At 47.0% G+C, this 22,887-nt stretch overlaps 1 protein-coding gene and 1 pseudogene across 1 annotated transcript; both read right to left on the bottom strand.

Moving 5' to 3' along the window:
* Positions 1-7,180: 7,180 nt before the first annotated feature.
* LOC136485618 (probable E3 ubiquitin-protein ligase ARI7) lies at positions 7,181-9,473 on the bottom strand (annotated as a pseudogene).
* An 11,428-nt stretch (positions 9,474-20,901) lies between these two features.
* Positions 20,902-22,645, bottom strand: LOC136485617 (probable E3 ubiquitin-protein ligase ARI5). The gene has a single exon (XM_066482463.1). The coding sequence runs from the start codon at positions 22,625-22,627 to the stop codon at positions 21,014-21,016; it is 1,614 nt and encodes a 537-aa protein (XP_066338560.1). The 5' UTR covers positions 22,628-22,645; the 3' UTR covers positions 20,902-21,013.
* Between the last annotated feature and the right edge of the window lie 242 nt (positions 22,646-22,887).

Here is a 22,887-nt window from a genome sequence, read left to right as displayed (position 1 = left end):
TAATTGGGCCAACATGTGATCGGCCCAAATAATTAAGAGCCCAAACCAAGGTAAGGATCCCCTCATCATAATAAATAAAAAAAGGTAAGGATATGCAAACGCTATAACCATGCACCCATGACCCAATGAACGCACCTCCTATCATAGGCAATAGGCCTACGATTAAACCATTCAAAGTACTTACATATATGTAAATTTTATGAGATTTGTTGCTAAATTTAATTATCATTGTTCATAAAAATGGTTCATTCGTTCCTGTTCATCCACTTGAGATCTTTTTTCCCTCAAACAAGTGGAACGATTGCGTCTCATCATTAGAACAAAAAAATAAACAAATATTTCCGCTTCAAGCTCAAACTTTACACGCACTTGCTCCCTAACTATATCCTAGTTAATTTTTTATCATGTACAGTGTGCGTGCGTGTTGAACGTCTGTGTCTGTACTTGTGTAATTCGCAAAAACAAAAACAAAAAGATGGTACCGTGTTTGGTAACACGATATGGACCCAAGATATTTGTTTTATTTTCTAAAAATATTTGTTAAACTTATGATTATTTGACTTAAGATAACTTTAAAAATGATTTAATTTAAAACTAAGGAGTACCTAGTAAGTTTAAGAACTCAAAACTACAAGTAAAAAGTTCGAGGACCGAAATAATACCCCTCGACAATTTTACTCTTTATATATATTATGGGCAAATATACTTGTGCATTGAAACGGGAAGTTCAGCTTATTGTGTGTTTATCTGGATGACTTGTGGCTTGGAGATTTAGTTAGCAATTATATCATGCTTTTCAATTTGTCCGAGAAGTGAGAATCAAACTCTGTACTATACTTAGACGCTTGCTGCTCTAATTCCTATGGGTATATGAGGTTTACTAATTTATCAATAATCATAACCGTGTCATGCATTTCAATTAGTTTTGAGATTGGACTCTAATCCACACCATACATTGCATGGACACTTAACATATCCGAGTATGTGAGAGTAGTGCAGCGATTAATAAAAATAGGAGCCAGGATTAGTGATCGGCGATCCGCAATTGGAACGGACATCGAAAGTGCATAAGACACACTTGTTCGCTTTATCAACCTGCTTTATCAGCCATGGTACAATATTTTTCTCTCATAAAAAATCAGCAAACAGTACTTTTTAGTTTGGCTTATCAACCAAGCGAACAGGGAGTGACGTACTGTCCGTCAATTACTTTGGGTATATAATAATTCAAATCCATACGTCGGGAAAGATGTACTCATCTTTTTTTATGAAGTTCTTATGTTTTCTTTATCTTAATTGTGTTTCGTAATTGATATATTTGTGTATCAACATGGTACATTTATAGTGGTTAATTTTTTTTTTGTTCAATCGGCCTGTTCGCTGGTTGGTAGTTGGCTGATTTGGGCTGGTTGGTGCTGGTTTTTTTTGAGAGAAAAACATTGTTGGCTGATTGAATAAGCCTGGCTGAAACAACAAGCGAACAGGGTGAAAGGGCCACCCTAACCACAACAATAATGCTACTTACCTCATCCGGATGCAAGCCCACATCCCACTAAAAGCAGTCCACCGCTCACCTTCCCTCTCGTATCCACTCGCTGACTTATCCATTCTCCGTTCACCAAAAGCTAATCCCGTACCGCGCCGCGCGCCAGACGCCCATCCTACGCCACGCCCCATCCCTGCTGCCCCACATGCTTGATGTTTGGGCTGCACACCTCTCCACCTCCCTGAGCTTCTCCTCATAGTCCTCCTCTGTTGTTTGTCCCGTGGAGCCGTCCTGCTCCTCCAGCTACTCCAGCGCCTCCGCAAGGGCGGTCTCCATCCACTCCCTGTCCTCCTCGCCGATCTTCCCTACCATGTCGCTATTGTCCCGTATCGTGGTGCGGACACGGTACAGAGCCCTGCGGCGGAGGCATACGATGGGTCGTTGTTCTCGACGTCTCCCCTGACACGAGCTTACTAGCTACCATAGTTTTTCAACAGGTAGGCCATGGTCGCCGATGATGCCGTGTTTCAAGAGTTTTTAGGTGTTTCAGATGTATGTTTTAAGTGTTTCATTAGGTTGTTTTGAATGTTGCAATGGCTATATACACATGTTTCATGTTGCAAGCGTAAGTTTCAAATGTTTTAGTTGTTTCAGACGTATGTTTCATGTGTTTCATCTTGATGTAGTAGAAGTATATTATGTTGCATTACAAGCTTGTTTCAAGCGTATGTTTTCAAGTGTTTCATATGTATGTTGCAAGTGTTTTATCTAGAGGTTGCAAAAGTAGATCTGGATCCTGCATATGTTGCTATGGCTATACACGTATGTTTCAAGTGTTTTATTTGTTTTCACATGTATGTTTTAAGTGTTTCATTTCATCTAGATGTTCAAAAGTAGATCTGGGGGAGCATATGTTGCAATGGAGCCAGTGGCTGGCGGACAGCGGCCTGCCGCAGCCGCTTGCTGCTGCTGCTGGGGCGCCGCTGTGGGTCACCGTGTGGGTGCCTAAGGGCGAAAGATGCCTCTGCGGCGTGCATATACGTAGGCGGGGCAGGTGACTGGGACCAGTGCCATTCGTATGCATGCAGGCCGAATGGAGTGGGCTCTCTCACGTTCGCGCGTGACGCAGGAGGCACGAGAGCTGCATCCAGATGGAGCGGGCTCAGGTGGTCCCTGTGTACGCCTTGGGCGTGGGCGCATGCGAAGGAGGTGGCACGACACCCAGACGCGCTGTTCGTCTGGACGTCCGGACACTAGCCCTTCCGTAACCACAAAACGCTACGCCACTGGGACTCCACACCATGCATGGACACTTGTATAGGTATGGGAGAGTGGTGGACCATGGAAACACTATGTATTCCAATTCCTTTTAGAATTATGCTCCGCACTATATATATGTTTGGATACATTACTCTAACTTATACAGGCACGAGAGATTGAATGTATCGTAACCTTATCTCGAACCGTTCTGAGCTACAAAGACCAAGAAACATTTCACTCTTTAGTATTAGAACTAGCAAAGATGTCCGTGCGCTGCAACGGGAGAAAAAACAATATCTCTAGGTCAAAGGATTTGATTCAACTCAGATGATCATCTCTCACCTTCGTCCGTATCTCAACTTGTTCGCACCACAGTGAGGACAATCTGTGATAGGTTTTAGCATATGCGTATCTGCAACACAAAGATCATGCAACAAGCAAACATCACAGCAAGCAAAATCCTACCAAATTAGTTTAGAAATTTGAAAATCACATTTTTCTATAACTAATCTTGGGAAATTTTATCCAAATGTTAAAACATTTATTGTAATTAGTGTTTTCTATGCACAACTCAAAATCAGAAATTTTGGGGTGTGACGATATATGAGCAGGGTTATATATATATATATATATATATATATATATATATATATATATATATATATATATATATATATATATATATATATATATAAGTATTTGTAGTTATACTTTGGTTACCGCATAGTATGCCTTTTTCAGATTTACAAAAAGTTTTTCGTAAAAGAAAGATTTTATAACATATATCATCGGTTACTAAAAATTGGTAGTGTTCTAAAAGATATTAGAAATAGAATTTGTAGGTTTTATGTCACCCATGGCGTATAGATCGAGTGGAGGTCTTAAATTCTACTCCATCTGTTATAAATTATATGATGTTTTTATTCTTTTGTAGATATCTAGATGTAATGTATATCTAAGTGCATAGCAAATTTTATGAATCTAGAAAAGAACAAATGTCTTATAATATGAAATGGTAGGAGTAGGTGGTAAAGTTTAGAGGTGGCATTATACACTAAAGCAGTGGATCTAAGGGCATGGCTTAATTTAGTCGGTTATGGGCTATATGCTAGTGTCATATCACGAAAGCTGATCTAATAGTCCGCTTATACAGATTACATTATTTTAATACATGACTGATGACTCACCCATTCTCTGGTAAAAGTTTATTAGAGCTCGTGTTGTGGTAAGTTTGTAACCCGTTTATATCTTTACTCTTCTCTCTCTCCAACTATGTACAAATCTGACGTGGCAACTGTCAACCCATATCTCCTGCTTATATCACATTATATTTTTCTCATAAACAAGAAAATAACGTAGAGAGAACAAGGTGAGAGATTAGTGTTGCATAGGAGAAAAAGTGCAACCCACATTATAAAACACGAAGGCTTCATGCACATATATAACAACACTACATTTTAGTAGATGTAGGACCCACTTTAAAGTCACTGAGACTTTGTAAACTTTTGTTAAGAGTAATACTCACACCGTTAAAAACATATATAATTATAAGATTCGTGCCAATCAAATAAGCTCAAATTTAACCAAATTTATAGTAAATAGTATTATCAGTTATGTTTCCAAATAAGCTTATTATAACAATACATTCTATAATTAATTTAGTGGTACTTGTTTTGTATTATAAATGTTAGACTTTTTATAACTTTAGTCAAAATTTAAATCATCTGACTACTTAGAAAACGAGCATTGTTTTTTTAAGGATGCGGGGACAAAAGTATTTTTCTTAACGGGCCAGGGAAAGTGTTATGGCTGGGATGTCATATGTGTGTCTTTATTTAATATAATGTTAAAAATGTAAAAACAAAGAAAGAGTAGTACTCACATTGTCCAAAAAAGAATATAATTATAAGATTCATGCCAATCAAACAAGCTCAAATCTAACCAAATTTATAATAAATAGTGTTAGCATTTATATCTCCAAATAAGTTTATCATAAAAATACATTCTGTATTTAGTTTAATGGTTCTCAATTTGGATTATAAATGTTGGACTATATATTTTATAACTTTAGTCAAAATTCAAATCATTTAACTCCTTAGAAACAAGAATTGCATTTTTTTAGGACACAAGGAGTATTGTGTACAATTTTGTTGATAAACAAAAATCTTCTAAATGAGTTGTTTTAGTAGTAGTAAAGCTTTTAGTATACTATGCTGAAGATGCTTTTAGAAATTTTAATCAAACTTCAAAAATTATGGTGGATAATGTTTATCAGATTATGTGGTCGGTAGGACAGGCATCCAAACTTCAAAGCCTACAAAGCATATTGTAAAAAAAAAGACTACTCCCTCTGTCCTAAAAAGAATGTAATTCTCACTTTCCGAGAAGTCAATTGATTTTAACTTTGATCAAAATTATGCAAAAAAATACTAACATTTATAATACAAAACAAGTATCAATGGATTAATGATGAAATATATTTTCGTAATAAATCTTATTTGAGACATAATTGTTAATACTAATCACTATAAACTTGGTTAAACTTTAGCAAATTTGACCGGCACGAATCCCATACGTATGTTTTTTTTTGAGACGGACGGAGTACAAAGCAAAGTCATTGTAAAAAAAAAAGAACCACATGTGAATCCCAGCCCCAAACACTTTCCCTGGCCTGTTATTAAAAAAAAGGAAGAAAAAAAAAAGACACTTTTCATGGCGGGAGCGTTCCCGGTCAAGGTCCATCTTCCAGCGCGCGTACCTCCATCTGGCCAGTGACGCAGCGGCACAGACCGACACCACACTGCCTCCGCTCTAGTGACACGCGTGCACGTTGGATCCGACACGTGCAGGCGAGACCTGGCACCAGTGGAAGTCTGACAGCATGGGACCGCTGCCTGGAATCGCGAAAACACTGTGAGCAGCTCCGATCCACGAGCGGTTGAGCTGCACTGTTCGCTCAGTCTCAAAATAGATATTTTTCTCAAAGTCATTTTTAAAATTTAGAAAACTTATTAATATATTTATATTTATGACGTATATTATTAGAATAACTATGAAACATATTTCTATGTAAATATATTATTATAAGATATAAGTATTGATAGTATTCTTATAAATGTAGTCAAATTTTAGAAAATGGCTTTTTTGAAAAAAATAAGAAATATAGTTATTTTAGACTGAAAAGAAAGCAAATACTTCCTCCGTTCCAAATTATAAGTCATTTGAAGGATCTTGGAGAGTTAGTAAATCTCAAGTTTGACCAAAATTATAGAGAAAAATACAAAGATTTATAACATCAAATAAGTATATTATGAAAATATAATTATGTAGAATCTAATGATACTTAGTTGATATTATAAATATTATTATCTTGTCATATAAATTTGATCAACCTTAAAATGATTTCGCTCTCCAAGTTTCTTGAATGACGTATAATTTGAGGCGGAGGGAGAGAGTGCATGATTGAAAAAGCAAACTTAGTATGCGTCAACTACCTAAATCAAATATGATATATGCATTCTTTTATTTTATGCCATGAAAGAGACATCCTATCACTATCAGCAGTGACTAGGCAGGCATGCGCATGCATGGACTCTCTAGTGGTCACCGCTCACCGGTCACCACTCACCGGTCACCAGAGCCACCGACCAGTGACCATTTCGATTTGCTTTGACCAACCTGCATGCTCCGAGACGTTTGTGCAACAGGAGAGAGGCCCTTGGGCCCAGTTTAGATCAAAAAATTTAGCAAAATGAGCACAGTAGCGTTTTCGTTGTTATTTAACAATGAGTGTCCAATCATAATCTAATTAGACTTAAAAGATTTATCTCGTAGATTTTGTCTAAACTGTGTAATTAGTTTTATTTTTTATTTATATTTAATGCTTCGTGCATGCGTTTTTGTATTTTATGTAACGGAGAATCTTGGGGAGGAAACTAAGGCCTTGTTCATTTTGTAAATTTTTTTTTGAACCTGATAAATAGTACCACTTTTGTCTTATTTGGCAAATATTATCTAATCGTGTACCACTAGGCTCAAAAGATTCATCTCGTGATTTCCAATTAAACTGTGTAATTAGTTATTTTTTTTTTTACCTATATTTAATATTCTATGCAAATGGTTAAAAATTGATGCGATAAAAAGAGAGTAAAAAAACTTAGAATTTAAATGGCATTTAAACAAGGCTCGGCGCTGTGGCGTAGAGAATCCAAACGGAGTATAATTGTTGGGACATGTGGGTTGTGGGGCCCACCAACGTGCCACGTGCATCTCGTAGCTTACTCTTACAGGGAAGCTTCTAGGAAAGTGCGCCCGTCCCGTGTGGTGACCCTGTGAGCGCGTCGCCGCTAGGCCGCTAGCGGCTCTGCTCAGCGATGATCTTCTGATCAATATGCAAGGAACACGGTTACATGGACATGGATGCGATGCGATCAATGCAAAGGAACACGACACGAACACAGATAGGGAATCCGTACATACATCCTCTACCAACGGCTACCTACTTCGCCGGATTGACCGCCGCCGCCACTTCCGGCAGGTCGGTCTCGAACGCCCTGACGAGGTTGCCCAAGAACTTGCGCGTCACTCCGGTGAGGTTGGCCACCTTCTGCCTGTACGCCCTGAACGCCTCGGACGCAACAACAACGGCCGCCTCCTTGCCCTTGCCGTCGCCGAAGAGGTCCTTCCTCTCGAGCTCGGCGGCGGCAGTGGAGGCACTCGAGCCAGCGGTTGGCCTGGTTCTGCAGGTCGTCGAACAGAGCGCGCTTGGCCGCGTCGCGCTCCGGGTCCAGGAAGTAGCCGTACGCGTGCGCCCACCGCAGGACGCGCCGCCCGTCCGCCACCTGCCGGTACGCCTCCGACACGAACCCGAGCGCCGTGGACGGGACGTCCGCCGCCCTCGCCATCCGCTCCAGCTCCCCGCGCTCCAGCGCCGCCGTGTCCCGCGCCACACTCTCCAGCGCCGCCCGGTTCGACGCCCACCGCTCGTAGTGGTACAGGTACCGCTCCAGCGACGCCCTGGCGCGCCGCCGCTTCAACCGCTCCTCCTCGGCGCTGGCGGTGCTCGCCGCCGCCGCGGCCATGTCGTCGTCGGCGTCGGCGCCGGAGCGCCGCGGGCGGCTGTCGTTGCAGGCGTAGTGGTTGGCCCCTCCCGCCGGCTGCAGGCAGAGCCAGCAGAAGTGGTGGCCGCACGGCGGCGAGCAGCGCATGTGGTTGCAGCCCTGGTTCTTCTCGATGGGCCGCCCGCACTTGGGGCACGCCTTGGTGTGCGCCACCACCCAGTTGGCCGTCTCCGCCGAGTCGGAGCTGTTCTTCACCAGCCACGCGCGCACCGTGCCGCACGACACCGGCCGGTGCGCCTCCTCGCCGCACGCCCAGCAGACCCCGTGCCCGCACACGCAGAGCACGTCCTTGTCCGCCGCCGCGGCATCGCCGAGGAACTCCAGGGCGCGGGCGCACCCGGCGCCGCCGCACCACCGCACCTTCCCCCCGCTCTCCTCCACGTACGACCGGAGCCAGAACCGCGCGTACCGGACCCCGTCGTCGTCCGCGCTCCCCCCCGCCGCCGACAGCACCTCGTCCACGAGCTCCCGGACGACGGGCGCCGAGCAGGACGGGTCCGGGCACCGCAGCGACAGGCACCGCGGGCCGTCGCCCACCGCGGCGCGGACGTACCCGCGCCAGCACCCGTCGCAGTAGTAGTGTTCGCACCCCGCCGACGCCGTCCGCCCGGCCGGGTACTCGTCGAAGCAGATGCCGCAGACGACGCGTGGCCCCGCGCCGCGCGCCGAGGGGACGAGCTCCGGGGGAAGGCCGACGGCGCCGCGCACGCGCCGGTCGTCCGTGAACCACTCCTCCTGGACCCGCCCCACGCGCCACTTGAAGTGGCGGAGCAGGACGGCCGCGAACCCCGGCGGGATCGACAGCACCTCGGCGACCTTGGCCGTGTCCGCCTCTTGCCGCGAGCGGATGTCCTCCTCGGTTAGAACCACGTACCTCTGCTCCTCCCTGGCGCGCGCCGCCGCAGGGGTGTCGTCCTGTGCCTGCTCAGCTCCTTCTCCTTCGCCGCCGTCGTCATCGTACTCGTAGATGTAATCCTCCTCGCCAGCGCCGTCGTCGTCGTCGCAGTCGTCGTACTCGCACATGTAATCCTCCTCGCCGGCGCTGGAGCCGGAGCCGTGAGGCGCTGCCTGAGCATGCCCTCCGCAAGCGTCGCCGCTCTCTCCGTCGTGGCGGCCGCCGGAGGTAGGGGTACCTTCGCAGATCTTGCGGCGGCGGCTCGTCTCGCCCTTGTCGTCGTCATCGTCGTCCGCAAAGCTGCTGGCTTTTCGGGACCTCTTGTTACAGGCGCCGGCGCCGGCGCCGCCGCCGTGGTGGTCGCTGCTGCCCATGCCGCGCCGCCGGGCCGGGCGGCGGTTTCTTGGTGGGGGCTTTGGACTCCTAACCGCGTTCCGTCGGCATGTAGCGGTGTCCTCGTAGTTCCCGGACTTTTTCCGACGACGGGCTTTGGCTTTCGGCCTTGGATAGGAAGATGGTTTTAATAAATAAAAATATCTTAACGAGTAGTACTAGGATTTGATGTCCTACTCCTATAGGAATTTCGATAAAAAGGAATTTCCATGTATGTATAAAAAAAAAATCGAAACTTAGCTCTGAAGTAAACAAATGGTGCTGGCCGCACACGATACGGCACATGCTGTTGCGGTGGTGGCTGCTGACATGCATCCCCGCGTCCACGAGACAGCCGTTCGTTCACATGCCTTTCTAACTGTACCCATTAATTTTAGGAAGATGCTATATTACAGGTGCCTTAATATTTAGATATTTTTATGTAACAATTTTATATACACAGCTAGTACAAGTAAAAGAATAATTTACAAGATATATTTATAGTTTTTTTTGGAAAACCAAACAATGATAAAATTGTCTCTTGCTTGAATAACAATGAAAAAAAATCAGATATATGAGATATGAAAAGAGTGTTAATTTTGAAGATTATATTAATATATGTAACGGTAACTGAAGTAGTACAGAATCTTTTGCAAATACTAGTGTGCTTCATTATAATTTTTTTTTAAAAAATTAAAATAAAGGAAGTATTACCTCCATCCCTAAAAATACATTTAAGGTATCCGTGCTTGTTAAAATGGTTTAAGTTAGCCAAGTTCAAAATAAATAGTTTTCACATTTATGTCTCCAAATCAATTGATTAGAAAAATATATTTTATAGATGATCTAATAATAATATATATTATAAATGTTAATATTTTTTCTAAAATTTTAATCAAATATGAAAAAGCATTTTATTCTCGAAGCGTGACAACTGCTTTTTTTATACGAAACTCTAGCATATTTAATATTTTACTAATAGTGACAGTCTTACATATGGAGAAGGGAAAAAGCTGTTGAAGACGTCATCAGCACTTGACTCTACTTGAGCTGGTACGGTGCTGCCTCGTCAATCGTATCTTGTATGGTCGTTCTTGATGACGGATGAAACATGACTCACTTAGCCCCCGTTTGGCTGGGGCTTGTTGTAAACGATTGTAAATTTCTAACCGAAATAGTATTTTTCTCTCACATAAATTAATCAATAGTACTTCTTCTCAAACCAGCAACACTACGAACCAGCCAACTGAACAGGCTGAGTACGATCATCAAAGCTGATACAGATCCTACGGCCAAACCAAGCTATCCTACACATGACATGACACGCTCCGAGTCTGTACGAATCTTTAGGATATGATTTTCCAGTATGTTAGTACTGCTGTTCCGTGCTAAAATGATATATACAATGCTAGAAACAAACATAAGTTTAACTTGATTTATTATAGAAAACTATTATTAATATTTATAACTTTAAATACATATACTATAAATATATTATTATTGTATAATTAATCTAATAGTACTTATTTGGTACCATAAATATGTATTTTTCTATATAATTTGATTAAATTTAAAATAATTAGGCATATTTGACCCCTATAGTGCTAATAGTTATGTCTCTTGGATGCAAACAGATGTAGCTAATAAAATAGCTAATTATTAGCTGAACCTCAAGATAATAACTCATTAGTTGGACCAAATAAGATAATAGCAGCTAATATTTATCTTAGACATATTTTTCATTATTTGTACATCCAAACACTCTCCAGCTAGCTAATAATATATAGCTAATAGTCAGCTAGCTAATATTAGATATGAGCTATTAGTCAGCTAACTATTAGCATACAGTGAATCCAAGTAAGACAGGGCCCGTTCAGCTGGTAGAATTTTAGCTAAAACTGGCTAAAAAATAATGTTCTGACTAAATTGTTGTGAGAGAAAAACACGATTCCGGCTAAAAAAAGAAGTCGAACAAGCCAAATATGAGGTAAGCCGAATAGACCCTTTTTGACTTATATAAAAAGAGAGAGAGAGAGAATTGTATCTTCCTTTCCGGACCGAGGTAGCTGATAGTAGACGATATTTGATTATATATTAGTGAGAAGTTCCCTCTTTAGAATTCGATTCCATAGAACCCTTTTTACCAATCTATATACTAAGTACTTATATATATATGTGGAACTGGATTCCTCAGAATTCCTTTTATATATATATATATATATATATATATATATATATATATATATATATATATTCAGTAGCCAGCTACAAAATAAGTTATTCTATAGCCACTTTCATTTACGATAATTTTATATACTAATTTACGATAATGTCAATATATAGTTACGATAGTTGGGTTGCTATAACACATAAGGATCTTTACCGTAACGTCATAGTAAACCACTTAGTAAGGAGTTACTATAATCTCATAAATTAATATAGTAATTATCGTAACTCAAAGTGGCTACATAATAAGTTATTTTGTAGCCAGATAGTAGTTCTATATATATAGTCCCGGGAGTAGTTACTCCCATGATCAATAAATCACGTTGTGTATGTGTACATACTCATTTATCAGTTTGAATATGTTGATATACTCATATTAAGATACTCCAGATCTTTACTATGTGAATTTTTTTTCAAAAGAGCCCATATTTTTTAATATGTTATTTAATACTATGACAGCAGTATATAAAACAAGTATAACCATATACTCTAAGTATACTTGCATACTTTAAATATATAGTACTCTAGATGGTCTAGTATGATTATATACTCCACGTCTACGTACACTTCGTCGGGTCATATACGTCATAAATCTAGAGATGTAGACATGAGAGTAACTACTCCCTAGAAGTAGAAAATAATTTTCACATATATATAGAGAGATGGTGCATTTTCTATACTGAGAGTAACTACTCCTTCTATCTATCTATCTAACTAACTAACTAACTAACTAACAAACATGGGATAGCTTATCCTCATGAGGTTTGCGGATCAAGTATGTCAGGCGGCAAACCCGGCCCGTTGAATCTGTTGCGTGAACTTCAGTCGATGGCTGCGTTTTCCAAAATTTCAAATATACATATGCACTACCGGAATCCTCAAATTTGTCGAGTGTTTTTATGTTTGCCGAGTGTATTCTCTCGGGCACTCAGCGGACAAGTTCTTTGCCGAGTGCCGCGCTAAAAACACTCGACAAACAGAACGTTTTGCCGAGTGTCAAAAAAAACACTCGGCAAAGAGGTGGTTTGCCGAGTGTTAAAAAACCATCGGCAAATAAATAAAATCTTTTTTCTGGAAAAGAAAGACAAGAAAAAAATGAATTTTTTGCCCAATGCTTAGATTTGGAACACTCGGCAAAAAAAGAAGAAGAAAAAAATAAAAAAAAAACTTTGCCGAGTGCCCCATCTAGGACACTCGGCAAACAAAGAAAAATCCTACTTAACCGCATCCCTAGCACCCCACCCCTCCCGTCCCCACCCCATCTCTCTTCTCCCGGCCCCCAGCGCCCCCTCTCATCCCGACGGCGCTGCCTCCCTCCCCTACCTTCTTCTCCGACGCGGCCCCTCCCCTCCCGCTTCCCAACGCCGCCTCCCCACCGGCGAGATCCGACGGCCGCTGCCACCCCCTCCCGCCAGCGACTGACCCTTCCACTCCTTCCCCTTCATCTTCCCCGCGCGGCGGCCGGCCCCTCCCCTCCCTCCCCTTCTTCTTCCCCACCGGCGGCCGGGCCCCTCCCCTCCCGCCCTTCTTCATCCCTGTCGGATCCGGCCCCTCCCCTCCTGATGAAGACATGACACCCATGCATATGACCATATTTGGCACATGGAATGGAGGGGTAGGAGGCTAGCAAGGGTGTCCAAGTCAAGAAGGAGGTCCGAGGCTAATTCGGTTCGAGTCTCCGAGGTGGAGGCCCAAAGCAACTCAAGTTCGAGTCTACCTCGACCTCCAGGATCAGTCTGCCTTAAACTGATCATCTAGGACGCATCTGGGCTCCATTTTTTACGATCCACATATGGTTGGAAAGCTAATTTGATAAGGAAGCCAATCCAAGTGGTCTCACATCAAAAGGCCTTCAGAATCAACGGGAATCGTCGAAACAATTTATCATCCAAAATCTGCCAGGGTGCTGCGACACCGTCTTTTGGTCTGTTGGACCGTGTATCATGTTTGGGCCCATTAGGGGGCGCGTCTAGGGTAGGCGACGACCCTAAGACCTTTATAATCATACGCCGCCGCTGTCATTAGGTTTTTGGGTTTTGCTTAGATTAATCTGTCAAGAACAGTTTCGCCGTTCATCGGTTTGTGAGACCCCAACTTTGTGAGATTAATCATTCATCTGTAATTTGGTTGCTTTCTTTCTTGTTCTTGCTTGTGTTCTTCGTTGCGCAGGCAGAGATTAGCCTTCTTGGCGAGTTCAACCGGATTCGTGTCTCGGTTGATAACCAGAGGAGTTGTGGTGCTAAGATTGCAGAGTTCGTCCCCTCCTCCCTTCTTCCCCGCCGGATCCGGGTCCTCCCTTCTTCCCCGCCCCTCCCTTCTTCCCCGGTTCCCCCCTCCCCTACCTTCTTCCCCGGTGCGGCCTCCCCACGGGAGAGATCCGGCGGGCGGTGCCGTCCCCTCCCTCCCTCCCCCAACGGCGAGATCTAGGGAGGGGCCCCCGCGGCGGCGCACCCCAGGCGATGGTGGAGGGGTGGCCCGACGTTGCGGGCGCGGCACAACAGTGTGGTTTTGTGGGCGGGGCGGGGCGTGGCGTGGTGGAGCTGCCTCTCACCCTCGCGGCGCTCAGATCCATGGCGCGGTGGAGCTGCCTCTCACCCTCACCGCCGGCTACGACTTCTCGAGGTACGCCCTTCATCTCCGCTCCCTAAATGCCCAACAAATCCTCAGCGCCGCGCGGATCTGTTGACGGTCTGTTTCTTTGTCCGTTGTTTGTCAGTGTCGTGGAGACTCTGGTGCCGACGCGTTTCTTGTTCGGTTTGTTCGCCCCGCGAGTGTTTGACGAAATGCTTGGCCAGTTCTAGTCGCGTTGCAGCGCCGAGGTCCGGGCAGCGGAGGGGACGGCGGTGCTGGTGGTGCGGGCGTGGTGTCGACGTGTCTTTTATTTATTTATTTTTTGAAAACAAATTTGCCGAGTGTTTTTTTGACACTCGGTAACGTCTTTGCCGAGTGTCCGACAAAAAACACTCGGCAAACTAGCGTTTGCCGTTAACAAGTTTGCCGAGTGTCGTTTACGGAGTGAACTCCTTAATCCGGTAGCTATGGCACGCTGCATGTTCCAGATGCCGCTGGTGGGTATGCTCAGATAGGTAACCTTTTAGAGTATGTATGTATGTATACATATACTAAAGTAGGTATGTGCGGGCTTACGCATAATAAAGTATGTATTCATACTTTATTTTCAAGTATGTATTCGTACTTTATTTTCATGATATAAGGAGTACATATTCATACTTTTTTTAAATAGAGTATATATGCATATTTTTTTCATGAAAGGAGTATATATTCATACTTTTTTATAAGGAGTATATATACATACTTTTTTTAATGAAAGGAGTACATATTCATACTTTTTTAAATGGAGTATGTATGCATACTTCTTTTAAAAAGGATTACATTTTCATACCATTAGATTGGAGTAGTCTCCTCCCTCTTTCTAAAAAAGAAATTTGTATCAACTGTACCACGACATAAAAAAAATCATGAAGTGATGCTAGATCTAATGTAATCCGAAGAAGTATCCAAGGATACTCTAGTCTAAAAAGTATCAGATGATACTCTCATCCGGAGAACAGAACCATGGAATTGCAGGCGCCATTGCTCCTGTCTCGCTCTGCTGTTGAACTGCTGGGTACAAGTTGGCAGCTTCTGATGGAGTATTTGGATATACTACTGTGGTAAAAGGATCAGAGCAGGCATGCGCATAAAATATCATAGGAGTGATTTGAGAAGATTCGGAGGCGAAGGACATTACCTAGTCACCGTGTTTACTTGCCGGATGAACTGCGTGACGTGTTGGAGATGAGCAGGGCAGTTCGTCCACCCCGGCGAGGCGGCGGGTTGAATGTGCCGATTAACTTGACGAAGATGAACGCACGCGCTACTCGGTTGAAAATATCTGGATCGCGATCATCACCAGACTGTTTCACGATAGCAGATGCGTGACAAGGAGATCGAGAAAAAAAACTCATCAGAAAAAAAAACAAGAAACTAGTGTGCTGATATACCTGTTGACAGGGGCGGACCTGCACCGGCCGTCATCCGCAGCACTCCCAGCCCGCCACCGTGCAGGCCGCCGGCCACCATCACCAGCTACCGCAGGCACCAGGAAAGCACAGCGCGACCGCGCGCCGGCCGCCATCCGCGGCTCCGCGCAGGGGCATGCCACCGCCCGCCCTCCGTCTTCGATACTCCGAGCCTTCGGATCTGCCGTTTATGCGCGGAGGAAGGAGGCGCCATTGAAGCACCTTCACGGGCCCCCGTCTGCTCCAGATCCGCCGCGCCAGGGGTGGGGAGAGGGGGCTCGCCGCCGGTCGCGCCGCTGTGGTGTGGGGGCCGCGCCGCCTCCAGGGGCCGCCGTGCGGGATGGCCGTGTCGCGGCCGGATGCAGGGGAGGGAGCCCGCCGCCGCCAAGGAACGCTGTCTTCGCGGGGCTGGCCGTGAGCGCCGCAGTTGTGGGGCGCCGTGCGGTCGGGCCGCCGCTGCCAGGGATGCCTACCGCGCGAGCTGGCGGTGCCGTGCGCGCTGGGAGGGCAGCACCGCCGCTATGGGGTGCCGTGCGCGCGGGGATGGCCACGCCGACGGAGTGCCCCTGCGGCGATGTCGCCGCAGGAGCCCGCTGCGCCTCGCCGGGTTCCAGGTTGCGCCGTGCGTGTATACCGTGCGTGTATACCGCAAACGAGGATTTCAGTTGTATCTAATATTTTTATATTCAAAACGGACTAAGACTGTAGTTTAGATCAGAAAAAACAGGACTGATCGAATTAACGGGTCCACTCAGGTAACCCGCTAATCAATCTGACGACGCGGGAGAAACTACTCACCGCGAGTAGAATTTTTTTTTTGCATATATATATATATAGAGACCTCTTGTACACGGCCATGGCGCTATCACAACATCACCGTCGTTCAACATGTGGGCCACCAGCATCACTTTCCGCGGTCTTGCGGATATCGAAGTACGCGCAGCCGCAGCCCGCGGCGCGCACACATGTACGCACGCCAAGCACAAAAGATCCAGAAGCCGGCTTGTATGACTTCTTTTTTTAGTTGGAACAGTATTTTTCTCTCACAATAATTCAGCTAGAACAGTGTTATTCAGTCAGTTTCAGCCAAAATTTAGCAAGCCGAACGGCCCCCAAAGTACGCTGTTTGTTCTTATCATAAAAATAAGACATCGTTTTGTGAACTGTGGAATTAGCTTTGCTAGTACTAGTACTAGGCTAGTAGCAATAATCTTTTCTTATATATTTACTCCCCAAGGATGAACCCGCTGCATTATTAAGTACACCTTGAATGAAGGACATAAAAGCTGTGTAATTTTACTTTCTATATATACGTCAAGCATCGTTTGGGAATCACAGAACCTTTGGGATTCATTCATGCAGGAAACCCCTTTGGAAAAGAATTTATGGAGGATGTGAATTCTAGCACATTTAAGAGAAAAAAAATCTAATTAAACCGTAACTATTGATGGTTGTCTATTTTAACCCATCCCCCTATAAAATCAGGTATTTTAATCTTAAACTACTGAAAATCATCTAAATAACCTCTTGAGGTGGTTTCAAAGCTTGATTTCGTTGACGCAGATCAGATGAATAACCTTTGGACTTTAATATTAAATATAAATGCAAATATAGACTAAAAAAATGTCCAGGTGCGTTGTAACTAAACGTACAACGACTTGTGCAGTCAACTGAACGATTTGCAGCTCATTTTATTGATCTGTTCAACGAACCTCACGTGTTCTAAATTCTAATGCATTTTGTAATCAAACTTCATACCGCCACTTGACGTGTCTTGGAATCAAACTTCATAACATCCTTGGATGTGCATGGTTATAACTTGTATGAGCTCGTGCTATGAGTCTGGATCACATGCGGGACAAGGGGTGAGCCATTATGGAAAGTAAAAAAAGAAAGACAAAAGTGTAGTTTTTCTCTCTTTAATATTAGGTATAGTTAGATATAAATTATAGGTAGATATAGTGCCAAATTAAAAATGTAATCTTTTATTCTGACACCAAACGTAATAATTGTTGGTGCGTCTTATACAAATAGAAAAGTAACTATAGGGACTTAATAACTCCCTATTTTAATTTTAAGGAAAAAAGGTAAAAAAAAGTGTATTGCACCAGTTTGGTAAAAAGAGCTCCTTAAAAATAATAGTTGCCAAATATCCTCTCCATCATGTCTGGCGTTTTCTCGGGAGATCAAAGTAAATTGGGCGCATGAGTAAATTAAGAAAATAAAAGATTCTAGATGAGAAAAGCGGTAAGAAACAAAGAAACTATTAAAAAAGGTTTTGTTGGTTAGAAATAGTTCAGAGTTCCCGATGCAAAATCGTTTAGCAAGCTATTATACAAAACCGTTCGAGGAGGATAAAATTTAAGGTCGCTATTTTTTCTATTAGCTTTCTAGATCTATTTAATTTACTCTGAAAATAAAAAGTTGCTATATGTATTAGTTTAGCAAGTATACTATATAAAATTCTTGGGCATGCTCTTACAGATATGCATATCCACCAAAATCCTCCAATTAATTATTCAATAGTTTTACTAACAAAAAATTGTCCACCAAGACTTCTGTTGAGATTTGGATATATAAAAAGGCAAATTTGTAGACATGAGTCACTTTGAAGCTGCAAATAGTTGCATTTGCCACAAAGAAATCTAGTGCTTATGCAAAAATCTTCCCTAAGATTTATCTTTAAGGCGAAAAGCACGTACTTCAATTGGTACCACCAAAGCACAAGTAGAGAGTACCGAATCTATGCTCACCTCCAAGAATTTTCTTTTTGACGTAAGTATGGCTACCTCCAAGTAGGAATACGTGTAAAAATAGCCGTACATACAGTACCTCCAAATAATAATGGTATGGTATAAAACAAGGGAATAACTAGCGCTCGGATGTCTGGACGGACGTGGCTCACGCTAATAGGCGGGAGACTGCGCCGCACGCGAAAGGAGCCCACGCGGCCTATTTTTGCGCCCACCGTGTGGAGCCCACGCAGCTTCCCGCCCTGATTGTCGTGCTCGCTCTATTTCGCGCGCGCACGCAGGATTGCCCATGATGCGTCTGTCATCCTCAGGCGTCCACATGGTGACCCACGGCGGCACCCCAACAGCTGCAGTAGGCGGTTATGGCAGGTGAGTCCCATTGCAGCATGTGCAACACCAGATCTATTTTTGCAACATCTAGATAAAACACTTGCCACTACTACAGAAACGTTTTCCGCGCGGGCGAATTTGCTTTTGCGCAGCGGGCAAACGCGTCCGCCAGTGTGAAAAGGTCACGGTAAATCGTGGCCTTCCTGCGGCGGACCGCTTTGCCCGCTGCGGTTAATCGAGTTCCTGCGGCGGGCACGTTAGGATGCCCGCCGCGGTTAAACGTTTAAAAAAAACAAAAAAAACCCAGGAACCCACCAGCGAGCCCATTCTCGAGCCCACTGACGAGCCCATTCACAACCCAATACTGGCGCCACCGCACCTCGCTGGATCCGCCGCCGGGGTCTCCACCTTGCCAGATCTGCTGCCGGGGAGGTCATCCTCACAGGATCTGCGCCACTGCCGCAGGTTGGGGCCGTCTCGCCGTGGATCTGTGTCGTCGCCGTGTGGATCCACGTCGTGGGAGCAGGGAGTAGACACAGCCGCCCTGGATCCGCTGCCGTGTGGATCCACGTCGTAGGGACTCGACGCGGCCGCCTGGATCCGCCGCCGTGTGGATCACCCGTCCCTGCGCGCCACGCAGCTCCTCGCCTACGAGAGAGAGATGAGGGAGGTATTGAGAGGAGAGAGAGGGAGAGAGAGATACCGGGCACGGCGACGTGCAGGCGTGGTGCTCCGTGTCCTTGAGGATCTCGTCGAAGTAGCTGTCCATGGAGCAGCTGCTAGGCGGGTCGGTGCCGAGCGCCGGGCACAGGTACGTGTCCGGGTTGGACAAATCCAGGTCCCCGTCGTCCATTGCTGCTGCGGGAAGGCAGGCGGGCGGGCGGGCGCTGGGCAGTCAAGGGCACATCCACCTGGGAACATGACAAACCATCGGAAAATTGTAAGTATTAGTGCTCTGTCGCTGCTCCGGAGACAAACGGATTCGAGGCAGCGGTAGGCGAACAGATTCTACCAGAGACAAACGGAACGAGCAAATTCATCGGAGCGAAGAGCGGAAGGGGTTCCTTGCCTACCAGCAGCAGTGGGGGAAGGCCAATCCAAGCCCCGGATGGGCGGTGGTTGCGACGACGAGAAGGGGAAAAGGGGCGGAGCGGACGGAGACGAAGGGGAAGAGGAGTGGATGAATCTGGACGGGGACCTGTTGCGCGTAGGGCGGCGGAGGGGAATGAGAGGTAAGAGGACTGAAACCCTAAGTGTTCATTTTATACCAGTACCCGCTACGGGCCACGCCCTGGGCCTATTGGGCCTCAGCCTTAATCGAGGCGGGCTTTATAGGATGCCCGCCGTGGTAAATCAATTTACCGTGGCGGACCTCTTAATATGCCCGCCATGGAAAATAGGTATTTTTCGTGGCGGGCATATTAGGAGGTCCGCCACGGTAAATCGATTTACCGTGGCGGGCAAAAGTGCCCGCCTCAGTAAATAAAAAATGCCCGCCGCGGTAAATCGTGGGATTTACCGCAGCGGGCAAAAATAGGAGCCCGCCACGGAGAGCGTTATCGCAACGCTGCGCAAATTTGTTTTTGTAGTAGTGTGCAACATACGTCTGAAAACAGTTGAAACACTTGGAAACATACGTCTGATTGTCTGAAACACTTGGAAAACACTTAAAACACATGTGTAGCCATTAAAAACATGTGCAACATATAGATCTACTTTTGCAACATCTAGATAAAAACAATTGCAACATACGTATGAAACACCTAAGATACTTGAAACATACACTTGCAACATGCATGTTATGCAACATCTAAATCTACTTATGCAACATCTAGATGAAACATCTGAAACATACGTTCTAAACACCTGAACACTTGAAACATATGCTTACGCTTGCAACATATGTATATAGTCATTGCAACATATACAATACCAAGATGAAAACAATTGAAAACATACGTCTGGAAACGCCTGAAAATAGCATTGCCGGTGGCCACGGCCCGTCACGGCAAGAAGCTCGGGTCGGTGGTGGCACGGCTCCCTGTCATCATGGTTTCTTCGGCTTGGGGGCGACATTCTCCTGGTGACGCGCGGTGGTGGTGCGGTGGCCGCCGCCGCCGCAACGGGCAAGGTGGAGTGGGGCGTGAAGCGGGATGGGGGCGCAGCTTGGATTGGGGCACAACGGGGGATGCCCAAGGTGGCCAGGAGGAGTGGGGGCAGGCAGACGATGCGTTGAAGCCACGACGGACGAGCGAGGAGTGGGCAACTGTCGCGGGGTGCAGCCGCATCCGGACAGACACCTACATCTAAGTATTATCGATAAAACAAATGTATGATTGGGTGTGACCAAAACCAATTAACCCTAGCCAAAGATGATCCAAAATAAGCTGTCTATCACAGATTTTACCAATGTCGAAGAACGTCAAGAATGAGATAAGCTGTCTATCACAGATTTTACCAATGTAGGAGTAAAACTCAAGCACACTAGTCCTAAATAAGGAGTGATTCTGATGATGAAGGATCCATGCATCAGGCATATGCCTGCCTGTCTACTTCAGAGACTTGAACTCCGGCAGGTCCGTGGTCTCGAACGCCGTGACGAGGTTCCTCAAGAAGGTCCGCGTCGCCGCCGTGTAGCTCTCGACCTTGTCCTTGTAGTACTTGAGCAGGTCTCTGACAACGGCGGGCTCGGCGTCGGAGCAGAAGAGCTCCCTCCTCTCCAGCTCGGCGGCGGCGTGCAGGCGCTCCAGCTGCGAGTTGGCCTGGTCGAGCAGGTCCTCGAACAGGCCGCGCTTGGCGGCGTCGCGCACCGGGTCCAGGTAGTAGCCGTACGCGTGCGCCCACTTGAGCACCCGCCGGCCGTGGGCGATCTGCTCGTACGCCTTGCTCAGGAACGCGAAGCTCGCCGCCGGCTGCCCCACCACGGCCGCGATCCTCTCGATCTCGGCGCTCTCCAGCTGGGCCATGTCCTTGAACACGTTCTCCAGCGACGAGTAGTTGGCCGCCCACCGCTCGTAGTGGTACACGTACCTGTCCATGTCCATGGCCGCCTGGCTCCGGCTCTGCTGCCGCTTCGTCCGTTCCTCCTGCCTGCCATTGCCATCGCCGTCGGCGGCGGCGGGGAAGCCTGCGCAGCCGGTGTGGTTGTCCCAGGGGTCGAGGCAGACCCAGCAGAACTCGTGTCCGCACGGCGGCGGGCACGTCATGTGCATGCACCCCTGGTTCTTCTCGATGGGCAGCCGGCACCTGGGGCAGTGCTTGGTGTTGGCCAGCACCCAGTTGGACGTCTCCGTGTAGGACGCGTTCTTGTCCAGCCACGCGCGCACCGTGTCGCACGACACCGGCCGGTGCGCCTCCTCTCCGCAGCTCCAGCAGAAGCCGTGCCTGCACGCGCAGAACACGTCCGCCGCGTGCGCGTCCCCCGTGCCGCCGCCGAGGAACTCCACGGCGCGCGTGCACCCGGCGCCCGGGCACCACCTCATCCGCCCACCGCCGGCGCCGCCGCTGCCGCCCTCCTCCACGAACGACCGGAGCGCGAACCGCGCGTAACGCTCCCTGTCGGCCTTGTCAGCGGCGACGTCGACGAGCTCCTGGACGACGGCGGCGGGGCAGGACGGGTCGGGGCACCGCAGCGCCAGGCACCGGGCGCCGTCGTCCACCGCCGCGCGGATGTAGGCCCGCCAGCACTCGCCGCAGTAGTAGTGGGCGCACCCCGCCGACCTCGTCTCCCCGGCGGGGTAGTAGACGAAGCAGATGGCGCAGGACATCTCGGCCCGGCTCACCGCCGTCGGCACGGGGACTCCGCCGTCGTCCGCCGGCATGCCGATGGCGGCGCGGACGCGGGCATCGTCCGAGAACCACTCCTCCTGGACCCGCCCGGCGCTCCACTTGAAGTGGCGCAGCAGGACGGCCGCGAAGCCCCGCGGGATGGACAGGATCTCGGCCACCTTGGCCGTCTCCGCCTCCTGCCGCGCGCGGACGGCGTCCTCGGTGAGCACGACGTACCTCTGCTCCGCCTCCTCGCCGTCGTCGGCGGCATTCACTTCCGTGGTTTCTACCTCGTCGTAGTCGCAGCTGTCGTCGTCGAACGTGTAGTCGTCGTCCTCGCCGTAGCCGTCATCGTCGCCGGCCATGTCTTCGTCGTACTCGTGCCCCGTCCGCATCGTTGTGCCGCCGATGAGTTCTCACGGAGGCGGAGGGTTTAGACGAGGGGTTCTCTATCTATCGCAAAGTCAGTTCCTTATTTGAAGGGATTCGATTCGACGTATAATATCTCGGGATTGCGAACCGATTCTCTCGGGTGCAGCAGATGCTACGAGGATGCTGGGAGATAGGAAGCCGGAAGCTGGAACCCGTCCGTCACACATCCGATGGCGAGCAAGATGAGCTAGGCCATCTCTGTGCGCTGGAATTGGCAGTGCGC

Source organism: Miscanthus floridulus, chromosome 10, assembly GCF_019320115.1.
Source record: "Miscanthus floridulus cultivar M001 chromosome 10, ASM1932011v1, whole genome shotgun sequence".
Lineage (NCBI taxonomy): Eukaryota > Viridiplantae > Streptophyta > Magnoliopsida > Poales > Poaceae > Miscanthus > Miscanthus floridulus.
Note: the sequence above shows the minus strand (reverse complement) of the source record. Positions and strands in the feature narration are given on the sequence as shown.

Excerpts from the sequence above, each read along its gene's own strand:
- LOC136485617 (XM_066482463.1), bottom strand. The coding sequence starts at position 22,627 with ATGCGGACGGGGCACGAGTACGACGAAGACATGGCCGGCGACGATGAC.